At 37.3% G+C, this 24098-nt stretch overlaps 2 protein-coding genes across 5 annotated transcripts; both read left to right on the top strand.

Annotated features, from left to right (window-relative positions):
- Window positions 1-8379: 8379 nt before the first annotated feature.
- Window positions 8380-18486, top strand: LOC132182770 (FIP1[III]-like protein). 4 transcript variants are annotated; one of them, XR_009440327.1, is made up of 10 exons: window positions 8380-9067; window positions 9466-9677; window positions 10149-10275; window positions 10549-10617; window positions 10719-10850; window positions 10969-11067; window positions 11152-11351; window positions 12627-14463; window positions 17334-18038; window positions 18314-18486. XR_009440327.1 is itself a non-coding variant. In XM_059596130.1 (9 exons), the coding sequence occupies exons 1-9, from the start codon at window positions 8564-8566 to the stop codon at window positions 17889-17891; spliced, it is 3699 nt and encodes a 1232-aa protein (XP_059452113.1). In that variant the 5' UTR covers window positions 8380-8563; the 3' UTR covers window positions 17892-18262. The 4 variants fall into 4 exon arrangements, 3 of the variants coding, with proteins under 3 accessions (XP_059452113.1, XP_059452105.1, XP_059452094.1); XM_059596130.1 differs by lacking the exon at window positions 18314-18486 and having other exon boundaries at window positions 10758-10850; window positions 17334-18262; XM_059596122.1 differs by lacking the exon at window positions 18314-18486 and having other exon boundaries at window positions 10719-10832; window positions 17334-18262.
- A 1470-nt stretch (window positions 18487-19956) lies between these two features.
- LOC132185135 (protein high chlorophyll fluorescent 107) lies at window positions 19957-23653 on the top strand. The gene is made up of 8 exons (XM_059598951.1): window positions 19957-20514; window positions 20842-20985; window positions 21090-21395; window positions 21500-21559; window positions 21686-21931; window positions 22501-22611; window positions 22725-22901; window positions 23018-23653. The coding sequence occupies exons 1-8, from the start codon at window positions 19999-20001 to the stop codon at window positions 23399-23401; spliced, it is 1944 nt and encodes a 647-aa protein (XP_059454934.1). The 5' UTR covers window positions 19957-19998; the 3' UTR covers window positions 23402-23653.
- The last annotated feature ends 445 nt before the right edge of the window (window positions 23654-24098 follow it).

Here is a 24098-nt window from a genome sequence, read left to right as displayed (position 1 = left end):
GACTCTTTTCTTCAAGATTATACTTGGATAGCATACCTATTTCCATTTTGGGTAATGGAATAGTTGATTAAGAAAGAGTTTGCTTTTCTCTATAGGAGCATGGCACCTATACCAGTCGACCCAGACTGCATGTAGAACTACTCATTTTGTGAACTGATGGATTTAGGAGTAGAGATTGATGACGATTGGTATAGAGTTGGTAACATCGAGTATGATCCGCTAGATGACTTATGAGGTGATTTTTCGCAGTTGTTCGAGGATGATGAAGTGCCAGTTAATGGATGGGAAGAGATAGCCCATGAACCTACTGAGCACGATACCGACGATACCACGGACGAAAGGTAACATTTTGTTCCTCTTTGAATGCTATTCTTTTGGTATTTTAGCTAGAAATTTTGATGACGAAATTTTTTTAAAGAGGGAAGAATGTAGTAACCCAAATAATTATCTAAGCTTAGGTCGCTTAGTTAGAAGGTTAATTTGGATTTTTGGGTCACTAAGGATCACTAGAGGGGCATTTTGGGAATTTGGACTTTTGGACCGAACGTACGCTGGGGTTGGCATATGTACGCTCTTGTTTTTAGTAGAGGACGTATGCATGAGGACCACCGTACGTACGGTGTCAATAGTACGCCATTCTCTACCAATAGTACAAGGACATATGATATAGGACCACCGGACATACGTTACTTTTTGGAAAACCTCTGGTTAATACCTAGAAGTACGATACAGCCTTTGGACTGTTGTGTAAACAGTACCGGACGTACACCCTAATAGTACCGGACATCCACTACATTTCAAAAGAGTTGGTGAACGTCTCCATCTTTTCTCCTCTATAAATACTAACCCTACCCTCGCTCTTTTCTCTTTCAAACTCGCCTTTAGGCTCCCAAAAACCCTTTTGTGGGTGTGTTGTTGTGAGATTGTGTGTTTTGTGGAGAAGGAGAGGTGTTTTCTTGAAGGCTGCTTCTTGAAGGTAACCCATTGGACCTAACCTTTTCTTTCTAAGTCATTATGCTCTTTTAATGCTTTCTAGAGTAGCTTAGATGTTGGGTTGAGATTTAGACTTATTATACCTTTGATGTTTCTTTGGAGTTGAGTTTAGCAGCCCATTATGTTTTCTATTGCATGGAGACATTGTTTTGAGGTAGGTAGTCTTAGAATTGATTTAGGAGGATAGGAGGACGAATGGACGAAATAAGGTTTTACCTGAAATGTTCTGGGCGGACGTACGGCATCGAGCCCGGACGTACGATCATAAGCGTTACAGGGAACGATATTTTGGTCGGTCGTCCGATAGCTCATGTTTTCATGCTCTAAGGTTGTTCTAGCTAGACCACGGGAAGGTTTTCCACAGATTTAAAGGACCCGAACTTGTTGAAGGAATACTCAGAGGATTTAATCAACGCAGGTGAGTTTTAACTCACATAATGCTCGCTGTTATTTTCCATGACTACTTGACTATTTTATAGATCAAAACATGCATATTTGCAACTCTCACGATTTATACTTGCGCACATGAACTCTAGCACTTTTGAGAAAAATGTTGTGCTGAATATTTTAACAAAGTCAGACTTGTAAAAAAACATGCATGTAAAATACAGATAAGATAAGTTGCATCGTATGACATGGTATACTGGTAAGTGCGGTATAATGGCCATAGGTTTACTATACATGTTAATTTTATGGTCAAATGTGTATATCGTTATGTGGGCTTTGGATCCAATGGTTTCATTACCAGGCGCAACCATTCCCTAATTGTTGGTCACTACAAGACGAACTTCATTAGTGGTGTGGGCCATCCGAGGTTAGACTTGGTCATGCCACTAATGGGATGTATGGTAGCGTACAATGGTTGGGGCACCAACATTGTATTACAGGTCCCTCGGGACAACTCTAACCCTGCTGAGAAGGGGTAATATCTCGGGTGGACCATACTGTTGAACTATGACTGTTACTTTATTTCATATGCATATATCATATATCTATATCACATTTATGATAAACTGTCGTGATGAAACTGTTGCATACTTTATAAAAACCAGAGTTCATTACAAAAACTGGCATGAGCATTATCTGCGTTAACATTCACTAAGTCTTTAGACTTACCCCTTTATTTTATGTTTTTCCTCCTCTATTACAAATAATTGCGCTGTTTAGTTAGCTTAGACAGAGATGCCTTCGGAACAAACGTGGGTGATTGCGCAGGACCTAATTTGAGTAATAATTGCGCTGTTTAGCTATCTTAGACAGGGATGGCTTCGGAGCAGACGTGGGTGATTGCGCAGGACCTGATATGAGTAATTTTTGAGGACTTGGATCCAATTTGGTTACACTCTATGTGGATTGATGGAGGAACTACCTGAGTTGATATGATCGAGATTGTTATCTCCTTAGCTTTGCTTAAACTTAGGATTTGATTTGTTGATCTTTTGTTAAGACAATTATATTATGGATTGTAACCTTATTTGATGATGGTTTGATGACCGGTACATTTGATAATTATCTTTATGTTATGAGGTATTTGTTTACTTTGGTGTATGAATGTGTGGTTGTGTATGCAATGCTCTTTATTCATATAGTTTAGAAAATCTTCCGTTGAGGTCTCTCATCTATGAGAGGTTGAAATTCCTGAGTCTTGTCCCATCAGGGATAAGGCTGGGAGACGAACCATGAGACAATTGATTCTTATAAACTGTCATGGAGCCAACACTCCAATCTCTCATGGTAAGCTCAAGCTCCTGGAATTCATGCTTCACAATTTCATAGACTGCATCATCAATCATATCCGCAGTTCTATGATCATTTCATATTCCTCTCAATCAGCTACACAACGCAATATCAAGCTGAACCACCTCATCATGAGGCTTTAGCTTGAAAGGAAGGAGGCTCACCTCAAGCAAAAATCAGATACACTTAAAGATGAAGAAGAAAAAGAGTGTCAATGGCAGTTGGTGGCCAATCCTAATGGGCAATACATGGAAGAAGAGTGCACCTACTATCATGAGCAAGTTGTCACATTGAGGAGTGCAAAAGTGATTGAAAATCAAGTGGATGAGAGGAAGGAGGCGCAAACCGAAGTTCCATAGGAGCCACATCAGGAAGAAGAAGAGAGCACTAAGATTCCTTCAACATTAGCTCTTATTCCTAAAACACCAAGAGTCCATGAGAGAAGTCTGTTAGAGCTACTACATGAGCAAATTAAGGACATCAAGATAGAAAAGCTCCCTGATTTTTCTTCTTATTTTATTTCAGTTCATGATTCTCCACCGGATGAGAAACTGTTTGAAAAAACTCAAAGTGGTCCACCCTCATCTACAGACAATTGGAATCTCCTTGCTATAGAAAAAATTTTGAGGACTAAATTTTTATAGGAGGGGAGAATGTAGGGACCCAAATAATTAACTAAGCTTATGTAGCTTAGTTACGGGGTTAATTTGAGCTTTAGCTCACTAAGGACACTAGAAGGGTAATTTGCACTTTTGGACCAGATGTACGCTAGGGTTAGTAGACGTACGCTCCTGTTTGTAGTGCGGACGCACGCGGGGGAGGACCACTGTATGTACGCTCTGCAAATAGTACACGAACGTACACGGGACCACACAGACGTATACTACTTTTTGGAACACCCTTTGGATAATACCTGGACGTACAAGGTAGCCTTTGGACCGCTGTGTAAATAGTACCAGATGTACGTTAGGGTTGGCGGACATCTGCTGCTTTTCTAGAGGGTTGGTAGAGCCCCTCAGCTATAAATACCCCTACGCCTCATGAATTCTCATGTTGTCTGAAGCCCCCAGGCTGCGAAAATCCATTCTTGTGTGTCTTGTAAGGTTTTGTGAGTTTCAGTGCTAACGATGAGGAGATTCTTGAAGTTTCGCTTCAAGAAAGTAATGTCGCTTTACCTTGTTTGTTTTTATGTCGTTATGCTGCCCTAATGTTGTCTTGTGTTGTTAGTTGTAGCTTTAGCTTTAGTTATGCTTTAAATAGCGTTGTTTTGACTTAGCATGATCGCGTTTGCATGGAGGTTTCATTTTGAGTTAGGAGACCTTAGGAAGCCCATTGATAGGCTTAGAATTTGGTTTTGGAGAATAGGAGGATGAGTGGACAAAATGAGGTTCTCTTTGAAAACCTCGAAGCGAACGTACGGTCTCATGACCGGACATACGGGCCGAAGTATGACAGCGAACGAACGGTCCAGAGTGTGACAGGAGACTTTATTTTAACCAGCCGTCCTATAGCTCATATTTTCTTGTTTTAGAGTTGTTTTGATAGAAATATGACTAATAGAAGGTTTACCACAGATTTGGGAAACCTGAATCATTTGGAATACTCAGAGATGTTATACGACCCAGGTGAGTTTTAACGCACATAATGCTCATTGTTATTTTCCATGCACTGCACGACTATTTTGTGTACAAAAAACATGCATGTTTGCAACTCTCACAATTTATACTTAGTGCACATGAACTCTAGCATTTTTGAGAAAAATGTTGTGTTGAATATGTTAAGAAAATGAGACTTGCAATCGCATGCATGTAAAATACAGACAAGATAATTTTGCATCGTATGACATGATATACTGGTACGTGCCGAATAATGGCCATGAGCTTACTATATATGTTAACTTTATGGTCAAATGTGTGTGTGTTAAATGGGCTTTGGATCCAATGGTTGTTTTATGGTCGGCGCAGCCTTAAAGGCGGTCATTACAAGATAAATATCATTAGCGGTGTGGGCCACCCGAGGTCGGATTCAGTCGTGTCGCTAGTATTATGTATGGTAGCATACAATATTTGAGACATTGATGTTGTATTACAGGTCCCTTGGGATAGCGCCAACCCTGCTGGGAATGGGTAATATCTCGGGTAGACCATACTGTTGAACTATGACTGTCACTCTATATCATATGTATGTATTCTATATCTATATCACACCCATGTAAAATTGTCATGATGGAACTATTGCTTTACTAAAAATTAAAGTTCATCACTAAACTGGCATGGTCATTATTTGCGTTAATATTTACTAAGTCTTAGATTTACCCTCCTTTCTATTTATGTTTTCCCATTACGAATATCCGTGCGGTTTAGCTATCCTAGAAGAAGATTCTGTCGGAGCAGACTTGGGTGATTGCGCAAGATCTGATTTAGGTCATTTTTAAGGACATGGACCCGGTATGGTTGAAGTCTATGTGGGATGATAGAGGAACTGCCCTTGCTGATATGACAGAGATCTTAATCTCTTTAGCTCTTCTTAAGCTTAGTATTTGATCTATATGATCTTTTGTTAGAACAATGTTATGATGTTATGTTGGGCTGTAATTCCTATTTTGATGACGGTCTGATGACTAGTACATTTGATGGTTATCTATATATTATGAGGTTTTATATTTATTCTGGTGCATGTTGTGTGGATGTTAAATTTACTGCTCTCTATTTCCTATAGTTTTTGAAAGTCTTTTGTTGAGATTTTCTCATTTCGTCGACAAAGGTTGAAATCTCTAAGTCTTGCCTCGTGAGGGGTAGGGTTGGGAGACGAATCATGGGGTCAATTATTAGTTAATTGATTTGTCCATCGGGGTCATTACATGATTGGTGGGTTACTACATGACGTACATTATTAGTAACGTGGGCCACCTGAGATCGGACTCGGTCGGGCTTGATTGGGTTGCTAGTGTTATGAGCGGTAGCGTATAATAGTCAGGGCACCGACATTGTATTACAGGTTATTCAGGATAGCGCCAACCTTGCTGAGAGTGGACAATATTTCCGTTTATATTGCATTCATAAATAACTATCATGTCACAATACTGCATACGATTTATAAACAATGAAGTTCATCATTCAAATGACATGTACATTGTGTGCATTTTTACTCATTAAGTTGTTGGACTTATCCTTGTATTCTTTTTTGCTCAATTATGAATATTTGTGTTGACATTGCTAGTTTAGTAGATGATGGATTCTGGGAGCCAATTAATAATTCAAGTCATTTTTTAGGATTTGGACTTGGTATGGCTAAAATCTATGTGGGATGCTGGAGGGACTACCCGTCTAGAGTTGATCGAGATTGTATTTATGTTATCTTTGGTTAAGCTTAGGCGTTGATGCTATTTCAGAACAATCAGTAATAGTATGTATTATTATTTCAATGACCGGTCTCTAACCGATACATTTGGAGTTCTATTTATATTATGATGCCTTGAGTTTCACTTTGGTTATTATGATTGTGATTTAAATTATTGTTATCTCTATCCCTTAGTTAAAAGTTTTCCGCAGTCTCTCTTCAGAGAGGATGAAATCCCAAAGTCTTGTTTTGAGATGGACAAGGCTGGGAAGCAAACCATGATGTCAATTACGAGTTAATTAATTTCCACCGGATGTTACAATATCATAATAAAAGTGAGGGATTCGAATCTTAACTTTACAATGTCTTTCGACATTGATTCTCTCAATTTGAAATGAAATAAATAATATGCATAAAATTGATACAGATTTAAAGTTGATACATCTAAGGGTGCACATGATTTCATTTTTTTGTTAAAATACTTACTAAGACAACATCATATACATGGCTATGTGCATTAACTTTAAATTTTGACCATAAAATAAAATTAAGATGATCGATCCTATTCCCTATTTTTCATAACCCTCCTATAATTTTTATCGGGTTTATTTTTATCAAGTTGATGGGTCAAACGGGTCAACCCGATCCCAACCCACCAACCTATTTTGCCAACCCTAGTTATTATTATTTTTTTTGACATGTCTGCACAAGAGTGGGATGGAGATTTGAATTAGTGACCACCGCTTCATTAGGCATGGTCTTAACTGATTGAGCTATCTCTTGGGGACGCCAACCCTAGTTATAATTAAGGGGAAACTTCACTTACCCTCTATGAACTTTCATGGCTTTGCAAACACCCTCCAACATTCAAAATCTCACTTTGGTATATCAAACTTTTGTTTTGTTCCAAAAACCCCTTCCCGTTAGATATTATAGTTAAATCAAATGGTAAAATAAGTAAAAGACCTTTATACCCTTAAATTTTTAAAAAATTCCAAATGTACCCTTATTTATAAATAAAAAATTATTATTATAATTATTATATTAAAAAAAAAAAAGTGACCCATCGTGGGTGACCCACGGGCGGGTCACCAAGGTGACTAATGGTGGGTCACAAGTTGTGACCCTCCGTGGGTCACCTTCTTGGTGACTCCAGTGGGTCACTCGTGACCCACGATGGGTCAATCATGGGTCACAAGTGACCTACGGTTAGGGGTGAAAATTTAGAACTGCTTACCGCTTTTATAACTGCTAATCGCTAATCACACTAACCATTAAGCGCTTTTGAAAGCGGTTATTAAAAACCGCCTAGCGGTTAATGAGTTTTTGAAAACTGCTAACTGCTTTATATATATATATATATATATATATATAAGTCCTTGTAGTATAGTGATAATTATTTGTATGTTGCATTTAATTCTTTGTTTAAAATATTGGTAAATGTTGCATTTTTTTTTAATATTAATTACTTTTGGGCCACTTCAATATGGGTTCCTTTTGTAGCAATTCGGCCCAATTTGTGGTATATAGCAAGTTTTGATGTTAAATTGGCCCTGAAAAGGCAAAAAAAAAAAAAAAAAGATTTAGAGTGAGCCCCAAAAATCCTAATTCTCATAACCGAAAAAGGGCTTACAATTGGCCCAAAAAAAAGCCCCAAAAAAGCGGTTAATAAGATGCGGTTAAGCGGTTAACCACCTAGCAGTTAGCGGGGGCAATTAGTAAAATTTACTAACCACCTAGGTGGTTGCGGTTAGCGGTTTTTGCCACTAACCGCTAACCGTAATTGCATTTTCACCCCTACCCACAGTGGGTCACTTGTGACCCACCCACCTTTTTTATTTTTTATTTTTTTTTTAATTATGACCCGTGGGTCATAATATGAGTGGGTTAGATCTACCATGAACTCACGGATCAAAAGTTGTTTTTTTTTTTTTTTAATAATTATTTTTTAATAAAACCAAATATTTTAGGAATTGCACATCCTGGGAAAGTGGAAGGAAATCAAAGTTGGCTACACCAACTTTGATTTGATAGTTCATGAGGATAAGTGATGTTTCTCCTATAATTTTTTTTGACATGTCAGTACAAGGGAAGGGAGGGGGATTTGAACTAGTAACCTCCGTTTTATTAGATGTGGTTTACAGCCGATTAAACTACCCCATAGGAACATGTTTCCACTGCAATTAACTAGCAATTCTTTCCTATCTCATTTATCTATTTTCATATAGTTTTCAAATTTATCATTAGATTTTTGGATGTATAGGATAGGACCCACGTGATCTTTGGGGTTTAAGTCTCTCTCAGCTCACTCTGTGGCTGTTCTAGGGTTTAACATACAGTAGGGTTTTTGATTCACAGCGTCCGAGATTCCCATACCATTTGTGGGAAAAATCCTTCGAGAGCCCTCTCGACCCCACACGGACGTTGTTGTTCTTAACCAGCCAAAACCCTAGAATTGTTTTTTTCGACTCGAATTTCTGAGGTTTTGGCGAGAATGGAAGACTTAGACGACGATTTCGGTGATCTTTACGCCGACGTCGAATTTCAACCGAGTTCCGCGATCAACTGCATTCCTTGGTTCGCCAAATCGTACGTAGAACGAATGGAAGTTGAAGGAGAAGAAGGAGGAGGAGGAGGAGAAGATGATGTTACCGATTCCAAGGAATTCGATATGGTTCATGGCGATTCGGATCAGAAACTAATTGGTTCCGAGGCGAATAGTGGGAAGGAGATGAATGTGGATAACGGAAGTGATAGTGAGGACGATCTGAACATAGTTTTGAACGACGAGGATTGTAAGAACTATCCGATTGCGAGCGGTGGGAATGCGAAGAATGGAGGGGTTATGGGAGGTGGTGGTCATGGTGAGGATGAGGATGATGATTTTGTTGTTGTTGGTGAGGGAAGTGGGGGGTCGGAGCCTAGTTCTAATGGGCATGGCGGTGAGAGAGGAAATGGGGCGAGGGGTGTGTATAACTCGCAGTATACACGGTACAAGGTAACGTCTTTTTGTGGAAATGATATTTGAACTAAGTAATTTGAGATGTATATTTAGACGTGTGTACGTAATTTTGGTTTGCTAGAGAAGTAAACTGTACTTTGAAGATCATAAATTGTGCAAATTTTGGGTAATCTGGTGCAATGTGTGAGTACTGCTATGGTTGTTGCAACTATCCATGTGCGTTTTGCTTTAATTATGAGTAAATTTTTTTAATTATTTTATTCTAGTATGATGTTAATGGGATTGTAATGCTGATGATCATTCTTAATGTAATGATTTCATATATTACATGATAGTCTATTTATGTTTTTCTCTCCATTTGTTGCTTTGAAAAATAATATTTTTGATGTTTAAGTAGTTCAAGTTCAGTTTTTAATTGGAGGGCTCTTGTGCAGTATATGAGACCTCATGGAGCAGCATTTCCAAGCAATATGAGAGGCAATGGACCTGTGGGGATGGCATCCTACTCTTCCATGTTGGCTAGAGGTAACAGGGATGATAGTCCTTGCAACCAGCACAAGGGCTCAAACGCAGGTCAGGTTGTCCCTGTTCGTGCTACAGCCAATTCGGTTCCGGGTGGAAATTGTTTCTCGCTTCCTTGGAACAGGTTAGTACTGATATGATGTTTGATCTACAGAAATCTTATTCTTTTATGATTCATTAGTGTCGCATGGAATGCTCCATGCACAGCAAATAGATAACAGAGTTTTATGAGAAATTTAAACTGTAGTGGATGGACTAAATGTCACACTAGGTTTGCTTTGACCCAAAGACTTCTGGAATTACAGTAATGATGAATAGTTAAGGATGCTTGTATTCTGCACAACATTCAACAGATGAAGAGCTCATTTGAAGGTCACATGAAAATTAAGCCGTTTCCTTTTCTTTTTTAATAGAAAGAAGTTACTTGTAAATTCATCAATTTGAATGGCACTATCCAAGAAATGGCAACAATTTACACTCTCGAGTGGTGAAACTTGGAATATTTGATGTCGTACAGGCCTTTACTCTTTTTGAACATTCATTTTAGCGTGTTAGATATCGTCTTGATTGAAACCTGCCTTTTTCTTCCTTCCAGGACTATACTTGATGTAAATATTGATACATTTGAGGAAAAGCCGTGGAGGTTTCCTGGAGTGGATATAACTGATTTCTTCAATTTTGGTTTCAACGAAGATACTTGGAAAGAATACTGCAACTCTCTGGTAAATAACTTTAATTATATTGTTTGTGTTCTGAAACCAATTCATCTTATAGCATATATGTCTTGCCTGTTTGATAGATCCCGAGGTAGGGCTTCTTGCTTTAAGTAATATATACTTTGTGGCTGGTAGGACTTGATATTTCTCGGATTTTCTATGCAGTGACTTAACTGCTGTGTTGTTACTGGACTGTGCTTATGCTGACTAGTTTACATAGGTTGTCTATTACATCTCCTGATCAATTGAATTTTTACATTGATGTGCATTGCATTACAGGAGCAATTTCAGCAACAAGCATTCATGCAGAGTGGGATCCCTGTTTGTGGGTCGTTAAAAATTAACCAGGTAGCGATTTAAATTTTTTGGGTGACTTAATATTTCAGACCAAGTTGTGAAGATATATCTAGTAATAAGGTTTTTGCCATCACTTGCTTCCTTGGAAATAGGCTTGCGAATCTAAATGTGAGTATGAGAAAGGATTTCAGGATACTGCAGTGGAGGAAAATCAAGTTGGATTGCAGAGGATAATTTCTCCTTCATCCAAATTTGTTGATAGCAAAGTGAGACAGTTGGAAGTGGTATATTGAAATTGAAAAGTTGCTCTGCCCTTGCCCCCAAATTCCATATGTTGATTGAATTACGGTGCATCCAAGTTGTTTTTAGGAATGACTCCTAATTGACTTTTGATTGTTGCAGCCAAAAGGTAGAGCAATTCAGGTTGAAGACAGTGCTGGTGAACGCCAGCCATCTATGGATGTAAGGCGTTCACGTACTCGGGATTCTGATGTGATACAGGTTTAGTCTCAGTTGAATTTTTACTGATACTTATGCAGCAGCCATCTTCCATTGTCTGAATACTTACAGCATGTTTGGGGGCAGATTACTGTGCAGGACCCCATTGAGGATTCCTCTGTTTCTGGAAAGGAGGAGGTGCACCATATAGATAGCACTGTACATGCTGCATCTGAAAATGGGAATTCTGATGCTGATGATAGCAGCGATATTTACTGTTCTGGTAATGTCAGTGAAGATGAACCATCTGTACAATCTCAGGAAGGGAATGTCAGAAGATTTGACAGGTATTCTGTTCTGAAAATGAATTAAATTTATCTCCTGATAGTATCATCTATGTTGCGAATTCTATTATAGATGTCTCTTCTAGAAATGTATCTTTATAAATTCCTATCTAGTTGTGTCTGACTATGTTGAATAGGCTGGATAATATTGTCAATAGCTGACATTGTGGTTCGTTAAAATTAGCAATTATAAGATATTTTGTTCTTTGGACCTATCGTGGTTTAATAATGTTGTAGGTTACCTAGGTTTACCAATTTTAATCTCATGAATCACGTTGTGTAAGCCGAGTATCTATTATATGCTTTTTCACACTTGGTGGATATACCATGCTGCTGCATGATGCTTTATTCCTGACCAGATTATTAAGATAGCTGGTTCTCAACATGTGTATGTAAATCTTTAAAAGATGCATATTTAATATGGATATCTTCAAAGTCAGTTTTAAATTGCTCTGCAGCATTAATTTCAATTTTTACACAATTTTTTTTTACCGTTTCTGAGATATGTTTCAATTTCATCGCTTCTGTCTTATTTGTATCGATGGTCACTCTTGGTCTTAAGTAGTTCTAATGGTTTTAATAAGCATCCAGTATACTCTCATCATGTGAAGATGGATGTCCTTGGATGTCTGCTCCAACCATGATTTGATAGGAACATGTTCAATGTTGCCAGCAGAAAGGGTGGGGGGGTGGTGGGTATTGGGCATATCAAATTTTTTAGCAGGTTTTATGTTGTAAACATTTTAGCCCTGAACACTGGCTTCTGCGATCTGATCTGCCTGGATAGATGTCAAGTCAACAACTTCCCAACATTTAATTAAACAACAGAATAAATAAGGGATGCCGGCAGGATAAGGTTGAAAAATATGACCATGGTAGGGTTTTGCTGTGTTTGACTTGGCAGTGTATCCGCTGTTTCTTTTCCCTCTTTTTTCTGGATACTTCATCCGTGTCAAGTCTATGAACTTGAGCCTAGGCATTGCCAAAAGCAATAATTGCTTTCATATTTTTTTCCTCGCCTTTGGCTATTTTAGCTTGAACTGTCTCCAAGTAGGTAGGACAAGGCATGTCACATTATGACTAGTTATTTGGTGCTGATTCTCATCAGCTTATCAGTTCTGTAACTATTTTTGTTGCTCTCTTGACGTTTCTTGGAGATTGTCGGTTAAGGATGATTAATAAATTCACTTACTGTCATGAGCCTTATTTCATAATTACAGCCTTTTTTCCTCCCCTGAAGCCACTGATTGGATGATTATATTTGCCTTCTATGATCAGGTGTTCCCAGTTGACAACTGCATATAATCCAATGAATCTCGACGCTGGTAAACATGAAAATGAAAAGATCCCTGGTGTAAATGTGCATCAACATCAAAAGGGGAAGGTTTACCCTTCAGAAGGAGTCACAGAAGGAATGGAAACAGTAAATAAAACACACAGAGGTATTAGCAGAAATTCTTTCAGTGGAGATCCTTTCGTGGAGGAAACAGAATTATCACTTAGCGATCATGGTCAGCTTAGCCTGGATTCATCTTGCTATCGAAGTGATTCTGAAGAATCCAGAGACAGTGTTTGTGCTGATTTGGAGAGAACTTATAGTCCTTTAAAAAGGCCATCACTGAATTCTAGTGCTGAATTGCTGGACTCTGTCACATCTTACCACAAGAACTCTAAAAGCAGCAGTGCCAAATCAAAATTGGGTGATATGAAGTTAAGAAATAAAGGTTCCACTCGAGAGGAACAGGAGCATTGTAGTAGGAGAGGCAATGGTGTTGCTAAACCAAAGATTCATCCTGAGGATAATGATGATGCCTCCCATATGTGGGATGCAGAGGACCTAGGTGAAACGGATCACTCATTGGTTAAATGTAGCAGACAAAAGGAAAGGAAGCAAAGGTTTGAACGTAGAGACACAGAAGATCTCCCATATCATAGGGAAAAAGAGTTTTCCAGCTGTAATGGTGGTGAAAAGTTTGCTGACAATGGTGTTCGGACAGCTTACAGAAAACATCCTTATAGGAAAGGTAATCACAACCTCAGAGACGGGATGGATTCCTATGCTAGAAAAAAATGGGACGAAAAGGAGTATTTTAATGGACAAAAAAGTCCTAGAGTAAATGATGAAGAGAGAGATAGAGATTGGTATCATCATGGAGGAGGATTCTCTACGGATTACTTGAGTCGTTTCACTTATGGGGAGTCCAGGCAGTTGAATTCAAGGTATTCCTCCTGCAGTGTTGAAGAAAGGGATACTCGGTGGAGGAGGAAGCATAGCAAAATCCAACTTAGGAAGAGAACCAACGATGATGCTCATTGGCTTGATTATAAACATGAAGACCACTTTGTGCCAGGACAATATGGAAGACCTGCTTCATTTCTTGATAGGAACCTGGATTTTTTGGATGAAAAATATGAAAGAAAGTTACCATATATTGGGAGAGAATTGAAAAACTCTGGCAGAAGGGATGGATATGATGATAGTCCCCCTTTAGATTTGGATAACCCTTGGTCTCATGAAATTGAAGATGATTATCGAAGAGAGACGGATTATCAGTCTTTGAACTCTTGGTTTTACAGGGAATCCTATATAGCTGGAGGATGTCAGCATGATACCATGTCTCCAAGAAATGATGTGTATGACTCGAGATTAACTGAAAGATATGGGAGACGTAGGAGACAAATATTTGCTGGGAAAGTTAGAGACAATGGTTGGCTTAATTGTCATAATGGTGGCAATGACTTAGAAGATTGTATTGTATATCCTGATGATCAGGACCATCTCAATCAGAGAAGATATAGCTGCCAATCTAGATTGCACTGGTCTGAGGATGAATTAATCCTAAGGCATCGAGATGATAAATTCTATGTGGAAGAGGCATCCCTTTCATATAAGAAAACTACAGGGCATGAAAGGATTTGTGGAAGATATGGATCTGCGCATGATGGTAGGCTTAGTGATGAAATGCAAGTACAGCAGCAGAGACTCAAAATGATTAAAGGAGGAAGTAGCACCTACTGTTTTAACAGAAGTTCTAAGATTATAAATAGAGAAAAGCATGAACAAGCAGTGCTGAGGTGCAGGGATTCAGTTGACTTGGTTGTTGGGGAAGGAAAGGTAAAGTTGGGGAAACATAGGTCAAAACCTTGTATCACCATACTTGTTTGTACCAGTGCTCCACATATGTTGGGCAAGTCTTGTTTATTCTGGTTAATGCTATCTCGTTGCATGTTCGCTCTTACCTTTTTTCCCCCTCTTTTAATATATCATATGTTACTTTTTTTTTCCCACATGATTTTGTGTTGTGAAGCTTTTAATTATTTCAACCGTGTCATCATGTGCTTGAGTGTCAGCATCTCCAGAGAGTGCAAAGCTTGCAAGGACCTCTGGTTTGGTGCTGCAGGCATGTAATGAGGCAAAACTGTTTCCCTTTAGTAGAAGACAATTATTAGTGGAAAAAGTTTTCTTCCAAACTGGGTTGGAGAAAATTCCTCTAATGCAATCTATTAAATTGATGTGTTCAAAATGCATTTGATTCTCACATGTATTTTTAATTCTACATGCATTTTTAATAGAGTATGTGATTCTCACACTCATGCGTACACCGACATACACAGACAAAAATCCTTCGCTCACTGCCACCCATGTTTTGATTGTCCACTTCTATACTTATTTACCAACTGAATGTAAGATGTATTTTGATATCTGTGATTCTTAACCATAGGATAAGGTGAGTTATTCATGTTTGAGGAAAACTACTGGTGGTTATATAATTTTCAGTTCTTATGCTGCACTACTTATATTATTGCAATTTTATTAGTGAAAGCTTATTCTGATATCTGCCCCCTATTTGCAAAAACTGCCACTGATCTTGTGTACTCATTTCTTTTAGGTAGATGAGGAGCACCTTTATAGAAACTGCTCTTATGTGTATACTCTTTAGTGTTTTCTTTTTCAGTCATTTTTGGAACGTAGGTTTTCAGGAATCTGAGTTGATTTTCAATCAATACATCGTAGTCCATCTTAAATTTATTGACCATGCCCACATGAGGCATATAGTGGAATCAGATTTGAATTACTTGGGGGGGCTTGGTGTGGTGTTGCTTCCATTCATGACCGAGGTGAGAGATATAATGTATTTACCATTGCTAAAGCTGTTTTAGCACAGTGGTGCAGGTATCGCATTTATGATGGAGTGGTGGAATTGAGGGAATAGGATTCCATTTTAAATGAAATGGATACTAATAATTTCATAGTCGGGATTTAAAGTTGGTGTATCTTGTATATGAAGTCAATTTTGGCATGTCTTTTAAAAAATTTAAATAATGTGAAATCATGTTTACCGTTAGATGCATAAACTTTAAATCTGGATCGTGAAATAGATACTATTAATTTCATTTGAAATAGAGAAGATGGGATTGAGGATCGGTTCTTACTAAACCTACTTAGTGGACATTCTTGTGCTACATTGACACTTTACTGTGTAAATCATTAGTATTAGATATGAGAAAACGTGGGTATGATAACATATTGTGTTTGGTTGCACATGCTGTCTAGGACATACCTAATTAGTATGTGTGTCAAAGGGAAAAGTAAAAAAAATGTTCCTAGCTTACAGAAAGATAGTGTTTTCTTCTAAATTGGGTTGGAAGAATTCTTCCAACCTATTCTCTAAAAATGACACGTGTCATCTACATGTGAGAAATACATGCTTTTTTTAATTACAATGAGAAAGTTGAAAGAAATTTTATTCAAAAAGCATGTGCTTCTCACATGTTATTTAAAAAACATGTGTTTCTCACATGAAAAGTGACAAATGTCGTTTTTATAGAATAGGTTGGAGGAATTTCCTCCAACTCAGTTTGAAGGAAAACTCAATCCTAAAATATTTTGTTGAATATTGTCTAAATCTCATTCAATATTACATGTACATAATAAATAATTGAAGTTTGCTCATAAGACGACCTGTTTCATGCACATACCGTTTTATCCCAATTTATTGTAGAATAATCTTTGGTTAAGGCATTGGCCATATTGTAGTAGGTATTGGCACCTAGGCATGGGCATGCCCTATACACATTCCTCAGCCTTCAAAACAAAAACTTCTCCAAAGATTGAAAATGTTATTTTTAGCTAATGTAATCAAATGGGGTCTCCTTAATGTACCTTAATCGTACTATATTTCTTATGCCCCATATAAACTTGTTACCATAGGTATCTGACAATGTTCTCAGTTCTTGTTGAAATGGCACTAGTTGCTGTACTTGCAACAACTTTTTGCCATACAATTCTTATGATTACTTTGTTTCTATTCCTCCTCTCTCATTCCCTTCCATACGAGGAAGTGATATCCTCCCTGCCACTTGAGTAGAGGATCCCTTAGCGTGCTATATTTGCTTGTCTGCCATATTTGTCCTAAGTAAGCAGTCAATGCTGATGAAGAAATGCTAATTCTCTGTTTTGTTATAATGACGCTATACTTTTTTTTGCATAATTCAGAACTTGGCTAGTGAGATATCACTTTGGCTTTTGTTTTTTTTGTTTTGGCCTTATTTTGATTATTTTCTTGTTGATTGTTTTGTGTTTTAATTTTTCTGTGGGAGGGGGGTTACTCCTGCATATTACCAGTAATTCTATTCAATCATTGTAATGTTTAGGTGCTGTGGGTAATTGATAGATAGTTATGACTTAAGGTTGTTATGGTTTCTTTGGTGCGTCTTCAAAGATTTTCATGGGGGATGGAACAGCCTGTTGAATTATTTTGCCTCTGATTATTGGGCAACCATTATATGAGGCAAACTATGTAATTTATTGGTCTTCAAATTTCTGTCGAGTCCTATTGCTCTATTTCATTCTATTTCTACAGAATGTTATAATGGTGCATTCTACTGCATGTCTCAAAATCTCTCTGCTCATCTACACAGTGAGATTAATCTCTTAAAGTGTTCAAAATTGTGTGACGTCCCTTGTACCAATATCCTCTGCAGTCTCCCAGAAGATGTACCAAAAGTGGAAGTTTGATGAGCAATGGTAGGTCTGGAAACATGGGTCAGAAGATTGATAAGAAGCGGGCAGCTTTGATGGATTCTAATGAACCTCATATGGAGAAGGCAGTCCAATCCGACTTCCCAAGAACTGAGAGCAGCCAAAACATTGCAAAATGTCTTGACAAGTTTCCCATAACTGAACATAATGAAGATTTGGACATTGAGGAGGGTCAGATAGTAACAGAAGAGCCAAATGCAGAGGACTCCTTCAGAAGGAGAGGTGTCTCTCAAGATGCAGCACTGACATGCAATGTGAAGAGGAGAATACTTGGCAGTGAAAATGGTTCCAATGCGAATAAGGTTATTGAGGGTTATGACAACCAACGGATTCTTGAGACAATAGCAAAGATGGAGAAACGAAGGGAACGCTTTAAGGAGCCCATTGCTCTGAAGAAAGAACCAGGCAACAGTCTCAACCCCGAGGTTGACTTGATAGTTGACACAGATGAAACTAAGCAACAAAGGCCGGCCCGAAAGAGGCGGTGGGGTGGTAGTTAGGTTCTTAAAGTTAAAGTTACAGTTAGCTTCGAATTTTGTTGTTAGGTTCTTAAAGGTCTCAGGGCATGAAGTCTTCCTTACAAGGCTTAAATTGGATTTGAAGGAGGCTGATAGGAATAAACAACTCTGTAATTGACATATGTTCAGGTCAGTTTTTTGTTTATTTATTTCTTTTCCCTTAAAGAGGAACTGAGATAGAGCTAATATTGAGGAGTATTCAGTTTTTTCTATATGTAATAAAGTTTAATGGGTCAATAACTTTGGTGAAAATGCATAATTATGGGGTTGTTCAAACTCTATTGTCAAAAGGCTTAACAGTTCTTTGATGTTCATAACAATATAATTTTGGTTTTTTGCTGACCTTTTCTAAATGCTATAAGCAGTCATTTCTTCATGAACATAATTAGCTGGAACTCCTGCAGATAATGGAGCTGATGAAATACAATTCAAGAAGCAATGGGTCTCATTTGTATGAGATGAGCTGTTGAGAAAAGGCTTGAGATTGAGGGAACCCGGCTCAAGCTAATATTTTTGGAGGCTTTTCTAGTTTGAATATTAGTAAAACATTCAGTTGTTTGCAATTAAAGATTTGATTGCAGGAAAATGCTTCTTCTTCCAAGCTTTCTAGTTTACCATTAAAAACTCTCCCTCTTGCTCAGAAAAAACAAAAAAAAAAACGAAAAAAGCTCTCCATAAAATAAAAGATGCGTTTTCTCTTATAAATTATTCTGAAATATATGAAAGTTTCTAAAGCTAGAAATTTATACACATTTTCAAATTTTTATTTTATTATTATTATTATTTTTTTTTTGAAACAGAAGATATTTATATAAAAAAATATATCACTTTGAATATAAAAGTAAATGAGATTGAAAAAATATTATTATATTTTTATCTTTTCGTTTAATAATTGTATAATCGAGAAAATACACATACCCGCTCAATTTATTATTTAATTTGCTTTGTACCCTAATATTTCAATTTGGTTAATCTGCCCTACCAATTTATTATCATGGTTGCAATATGGCTTATAATTTCTTACATAATTTGCGAATTCGACATGAACCCAACATTAGCAATTTGGAATTAAGCGTTTTGACTCGTTTAATTAAATGAATTAGATTAAAGTTGGTCTTATACTCATGTTTAAATACGACTCAAACTTGACATGTTAACATGAATTGCTACCCATAGATTATAATGTCCCTCTCTTCTACCCCTAAAAGACAAAAAATGCCCATAAAAATTAAAATCAGGAAAAAAAAAATCCTAAGCCCATGACCTGGCAGTGGATATTTTTGTTGTCTTGTTTTTTTTTTTTTTTTATAAAGATTTTAGAGGTTTTTTTTGGCGGGGGAGGAAAAAAGAGAACACCAATAGTAAATAAGTAGGTTACAATAACCAAATTAAAATTAAAAAATTGAGGCAGGGAAGATTACATCAAGAGAGGTAAATTGAGGGACAAATATAATATTTTGAGGACTTATAGATCTTACCATAGGGCTGATGATAGGAGATCACTTTCTTTTGTGATAGACCATCCTGAGCTTACCAAATCCCACCAACAAAACGCTTCCACGTGCCCCAAAAAATCTACCTCTTTGGATTGAACATCTGAGCCACTGCTAACTGTTAGCAGTAAGCACCGTGGCCGATCTTAGACAAGTAACGTTTAAACCCAGAATTACTCAAATACCCATTAGTTCAAACAAAATTCTCAAATCTTAACGAAGGTATTATTTCTGTCCTTATAAAAATTACAGATACCTTTTATAATAAAAATGATAACTTAGGAGGTAAAAAATAAAAATATTTTTATTATTTAACCCATTTACTGATTTAATCAAATATATATTCATCATTCTTCACTTATAAAGTATTTAATTAAAATAATAATAATAATAAAATAGAAAATTAATATTAAAACAAAAAAAAAAAAAGACATGATGCGATTTTCATTTTCATTTTTTTTTTTTAAAAAAAAAAAAAACAAAAAACACAGAAGAAGGCTATAACAGTAATTGTACTACCTCCTTTCTTCCTTCACAACCCGCCTCACATTTGGTTGAACGTAAAAAGCATACAGTTTAATCTGTTAAACCCGAAAATGCCACTTCTTCCTCCTCCGTCTTCTTCATCTTCTTCTTCTGCAAACCCCAACTTGACTCTCTTCTCTCCCTCTCAAAACCCTCACTCGCTCTCCAAATTCTCCTTCAAAATCCCCATTATACCCCTCCACTCTTACCTCACCATAACCTCATGCTCCTCCCAAGACTCGGCCACGCCGCTCCTCGAGGAGTCGCCGACCCGTACCAAAGAGAGCGGCTACGATGTCGTATCGGAGAACAAAGTTCTCGTCGTTCGCCGGCCGGTGATGGATTCTTCCGGTGACGGTGGGGGTGAAGACAGTGACGACGACGGCGGTTTGGCGAGGTCTTCGGCTATCGATTCGGGGCTCGCGGAGTTCGCGAAGAAGATGCCGATGTTCGAGCCGGAGAGAGTGGAGGGCTCGTCGGGGTCTCTGGAGAGGCCGCTGGCAGTGAACTTGGACTTGGCGCTGTACAGAGCCAAGTTCTTGGCGAGGAGTTATCGTTACGACGAAGCCGATGAAGTACTTGATAAGGTATGCCATAGATTTAAATTAATAAGAAATAGTTAATTTAATTATTTAATATTAATTATATAATTAATATATGTGTAATATTTCATTGAATTAGGAGATTATTAAATAATCACTTGTTCTTACCGATAAATAATAATTAATTTAATCATTTAATTTATATTCTAACAATCGCATTGCCTTACTTAATAATTTTTATCTCCTTTTAATTCTCAAAAGATGACGTGACCATTAGATCAAAATCTCTAGCATTACTGGTATCAATATACATACATTTATGAGATTTGGTGGTGTTGCTGATGATGGGTTTTGTTGGGATTTGTTTCAAAGTGTATAAACATTTGGCCGGAAGACGGGCGGGCGTATGTGGCGTTGGGGAAGATATTGAGTAAGCAATCGAAAATGGCGGAAGCTAGAGCCGTGTATGAGAAGGGTTGCCAGGCTACTCAAGGAGAAAATCCCTACATTTGGCAGGTAATTAGGAGTATTAATTTAGTCTAACAATTTTTTTTTGTTAGAGATAATAAATTGCATGTAAATTTGGTTGTCTTTGTTAACTTTGTTTTCTATTGGAACAGTGCTGGGCTGTTCTGGAAAAAAAGATGGGAAATATAAGGAGAGCAAGAGAGTTATTTGATGCAGCCACAGTTGCCAATAAAAGGCACATTGCTGCCTGGCATGGTTGGGCAGTTCTAGAGCTGAAGCAGGGAAATATCAAGAAAGCAAGGCAGCTGCTGGCTAAAGCTTTAAAATTTTGTGGTGGAAATGAGTACGTTTATCAAACACTTGCAATGCTTGAAGCTAAAGCAAATCGGTATGAGCAGGCTAGATATTTGTTCCTGCAGGCCACTAAGTGTAACCCCAAAAGCTGTGCCAGCTGGCTTGTAAGTTTTGATTGCCCTATTGTAGGCTTTTTCTACTAGAATTAACTTTCTGTGTAATTGGTGTGAGTTTACTCAAGTAATTTTTTATGCACTTGTTTACGAAGGCATGGGCACAATTGGAGATTCAGCAAGAAAACAAGCGTGCTGCTAGGCAGCTATTTGAGGTGATTTCTTCTTATTGCCATGAAATGCATTTACCATCATTACCATTTACTCCCTTTTCTTCAGTCAAGTGCTATTGATTTATACCATGATGATTGTAATGGTTGATTTTGTCTTTAAATATGTAGAAAGCAGTCCAGGCAAGTCCCAAAAATAGGTTTGCATGGCATGTATGGGGAGTTTTTGAATCTAATATGGGCAATATGGACAAGGGGAGAAAACTATTGAAGATAGGCCATGCACTTAATCCTAGGGATCCTGTCCTCCTTCAATCTCTTGCTTTGTTGGAATATAAACACTCGTCAGCAAATCTTGCTAGAGTGCTGTTCAGGAGAGCTTCTGAATTGGATCCAAGGCACCAACCAGTATGGGTTGTAAGTAACATCTCACATTACAAAGATTTTTGTACTGTTGTTGATCCAGTTTCTTGTTCTATCTCATTCTATCCAATATATATCAGTTGGTAAAATTTTGTTTAAATGACACAAGCAAATTAGAGACCTATAATTTATTACTTTTGTTTCTTTCTTTTCTTTTAACTTCTTCAAACATTAAGTTGTTGGATTATACTAGGGTCTGATTAACTTTGTCAGATTGAGCAAGGGAACAGAATCTTGCCCTAAAAAAAAAAGATATAGTGATGAAAAGAAGAAAAAAGAAAAATAAGAATCAGGGTATGGAATATATAATAGAAATTTATTGGATTTCCTTCCGTATCGTGTGATCATCTAATTGGAAGCTGATTGATTATCTCTGTACATGCTTTGATGACGATGCAGATTATTGCAACCAAATTTTTATTTTTTTTATTGTAATTATTATTATTCTGCTTTTTATTTTGATTTCTCCATTCCATGTAATGATACATAAGTGCGAAAAATTGCATCCATCCTTTGTGAACCATTGGAAAACTGATTAAGTTGCATGATTTGGGGCTGTTTAGGCTTGGGGATGGATGGAATGGAAAGAAGGTAACATAGGAAAGGCCAGGGAGTTATACCAAAGAGCATTGTCAATTAACTCAACTGGTGAAAGTGCCTCACGATGTCTTCAGGTAATTACATGTCATGTACTGCATTTGTAGATAGAGATTGATGTTGTAGCAACTCTATTTACACTACATTGCAGGCAATTGCTTTTACTTACCAAAAAAAAAACAAATTGCAGGCTTGGGGTGTTCTAGAACAGAGAATTGGTAATTTATCAGCAGCCCGAAGATTATTTAGGTCCTCACTGAATATAAATTCACAAAGTTATGTAACATGGATGACATGGGCATCATTGGAGGAGGATCAAGGCAATTCTGTGCGTGCTGAGGAGATTCGAAATCTCTATTTTCAGCAGGTAGTTTCCTAGCTCATCCAATAACAAATGCCATTGAAAATAGGAGAGTAAGGTTCATTTTTGCTGGAAATTATATCACTTCTAAAAGAGCAAGCTAATTTTGGTTGTGTGCACAGCGTACAGAAGTTGTGGATGATGCCTCATGGGTTATGGGATTCTTAGATATCATTGACCCTGCAATTGAAAGCATAAAGAGGCTCTTGAAGTTAGACCAGGAGTCATTCACCAAGGCAAAGGTTTCTTTAGAAAAGATAGCAGAAATTAATGGAAAAGGCAGCATTGATGAGGAGTCCTCTGGCTTCTTAGATGGCAAAGACGATATGGAAAGTGGAATGGGAATGGATTTGGATGCTTTCATCAGTGAAAAGTTGTCTCTAGACCCATCAAAGCTCGATGTTCGGATGGAACCATCCAAGGCTTTTCTGACCAAGAGAACAACAACAAGACCAGCTCCTAGAAGAACATGGAGACCAGAAAACAGAAGTACCACAATATCCTGAGTTGGCCAAGTAAATAATAAATATACTCAGTTCATCCTTTTTTTTTTTTTTTTTTTTTTCATGTAGGAGAGGCATGTTCATTGTTAAACAGGAATACAGGATTAACTACTTCTATGAATCTTGCACAGAATCCCTACACTAGAATGAAGAATCAAAATGTATGTTGGCATATCTCCAGTACTATTCATTGTGTATATTTTGTGTTGATTATTGTACTAGAGCATAAACAGCTAACAAAAGATCATAATCCAAGTTTTACCATGTCCATTACTTCATTTTTTTTATGAAAGATGATAAAAATCATTTTGCTGTATATCTCCATACAACGGATTTGCAAATTTATCATTGAATTTGCAGACGGAATAAACTGAGCATGTACAACGGAATGATGTTTAACATCTTTTTATATATGAACCCATATATATATATATATATATATATATATATATAACACAATTTGTTTCTTTCTATACAAACGGGAGAAAATTCAGTGAAGGACGAGAGTCAAAATTTAATTGGGAATGTAATTGCTGGATAAAATATGGATATATTGGTAACGCTGGTCAAATGGAGTTTTAATAGATACTATATATATATATATATATATATATATATAGTTTTCGAATAAATGGCATCAAATCCGCTGAAGCACAAATTTAATTGGATTAAGCAAATTCCGGGTTCGAATCCCGGCAGC

Source organism: Corylus avellana, chromosome ca1 (genome assembly GCF_901000735.1).
Source record: "Corylus avellana chromosome ca1, CavTom2PMs-1.0".
Lineage (NCBI taxonomy): Eukaryota > Viridiplantae > Streptophyta > Magnoliopsida > Fagales > Betulaceae > Corylus > Corylus avellana.
Note: the sequence above shows the minus strand (reverse complement) of the source record. Positions and strands in the feature narration are given on the sequence as shown.

Bases quoted from the DNA above. Each gene is read 5' to 3' on its own strand.
- LOC132182770 (XM_059596111.1), top strand. From the start codon at position 8,564: ATGGAAGACTTAGACGACGATTTCGGTGATCTTTACGCCGACGTCGAA. The intron at 10,618-10,718 runs GTAGCGATTTAA...CCTTGGAAATAG, and splicing joins GGTCGTTAAAAATTAACCAG to GCTTGCGAATCTAAATGTGA. The intron at 11,068-11,151 runs GTTTAGTCTCAG...GTTTGGGGGCAG, and splicing joins GGGATTCTGATGTGATACAG to ATTACTGTGCAGGACCCCAT.
- LOC132185135 (XM_059598951.1), top strand. From the start codon at position 19,999: ATGCCACTTCTTCCTCCTCCGTCTTCTTCATCTTCTTCTTCTGCAAAC. The intron at 20,986-21,089 runs GTAATTAGGAGT...CTATTGGAACAG, and splicing joins AAAATCCCTACATTTGGCAG to TGCTGGGCTGTTCTGGAAAA. The intron at 21,560-21,685 runs GTGATTTCTTCT...TTAAATATGTAG, and splicing joins CTGCTAGGCAGCTATTTGAG to AAAGCAGTCCAGGCAAGTCC.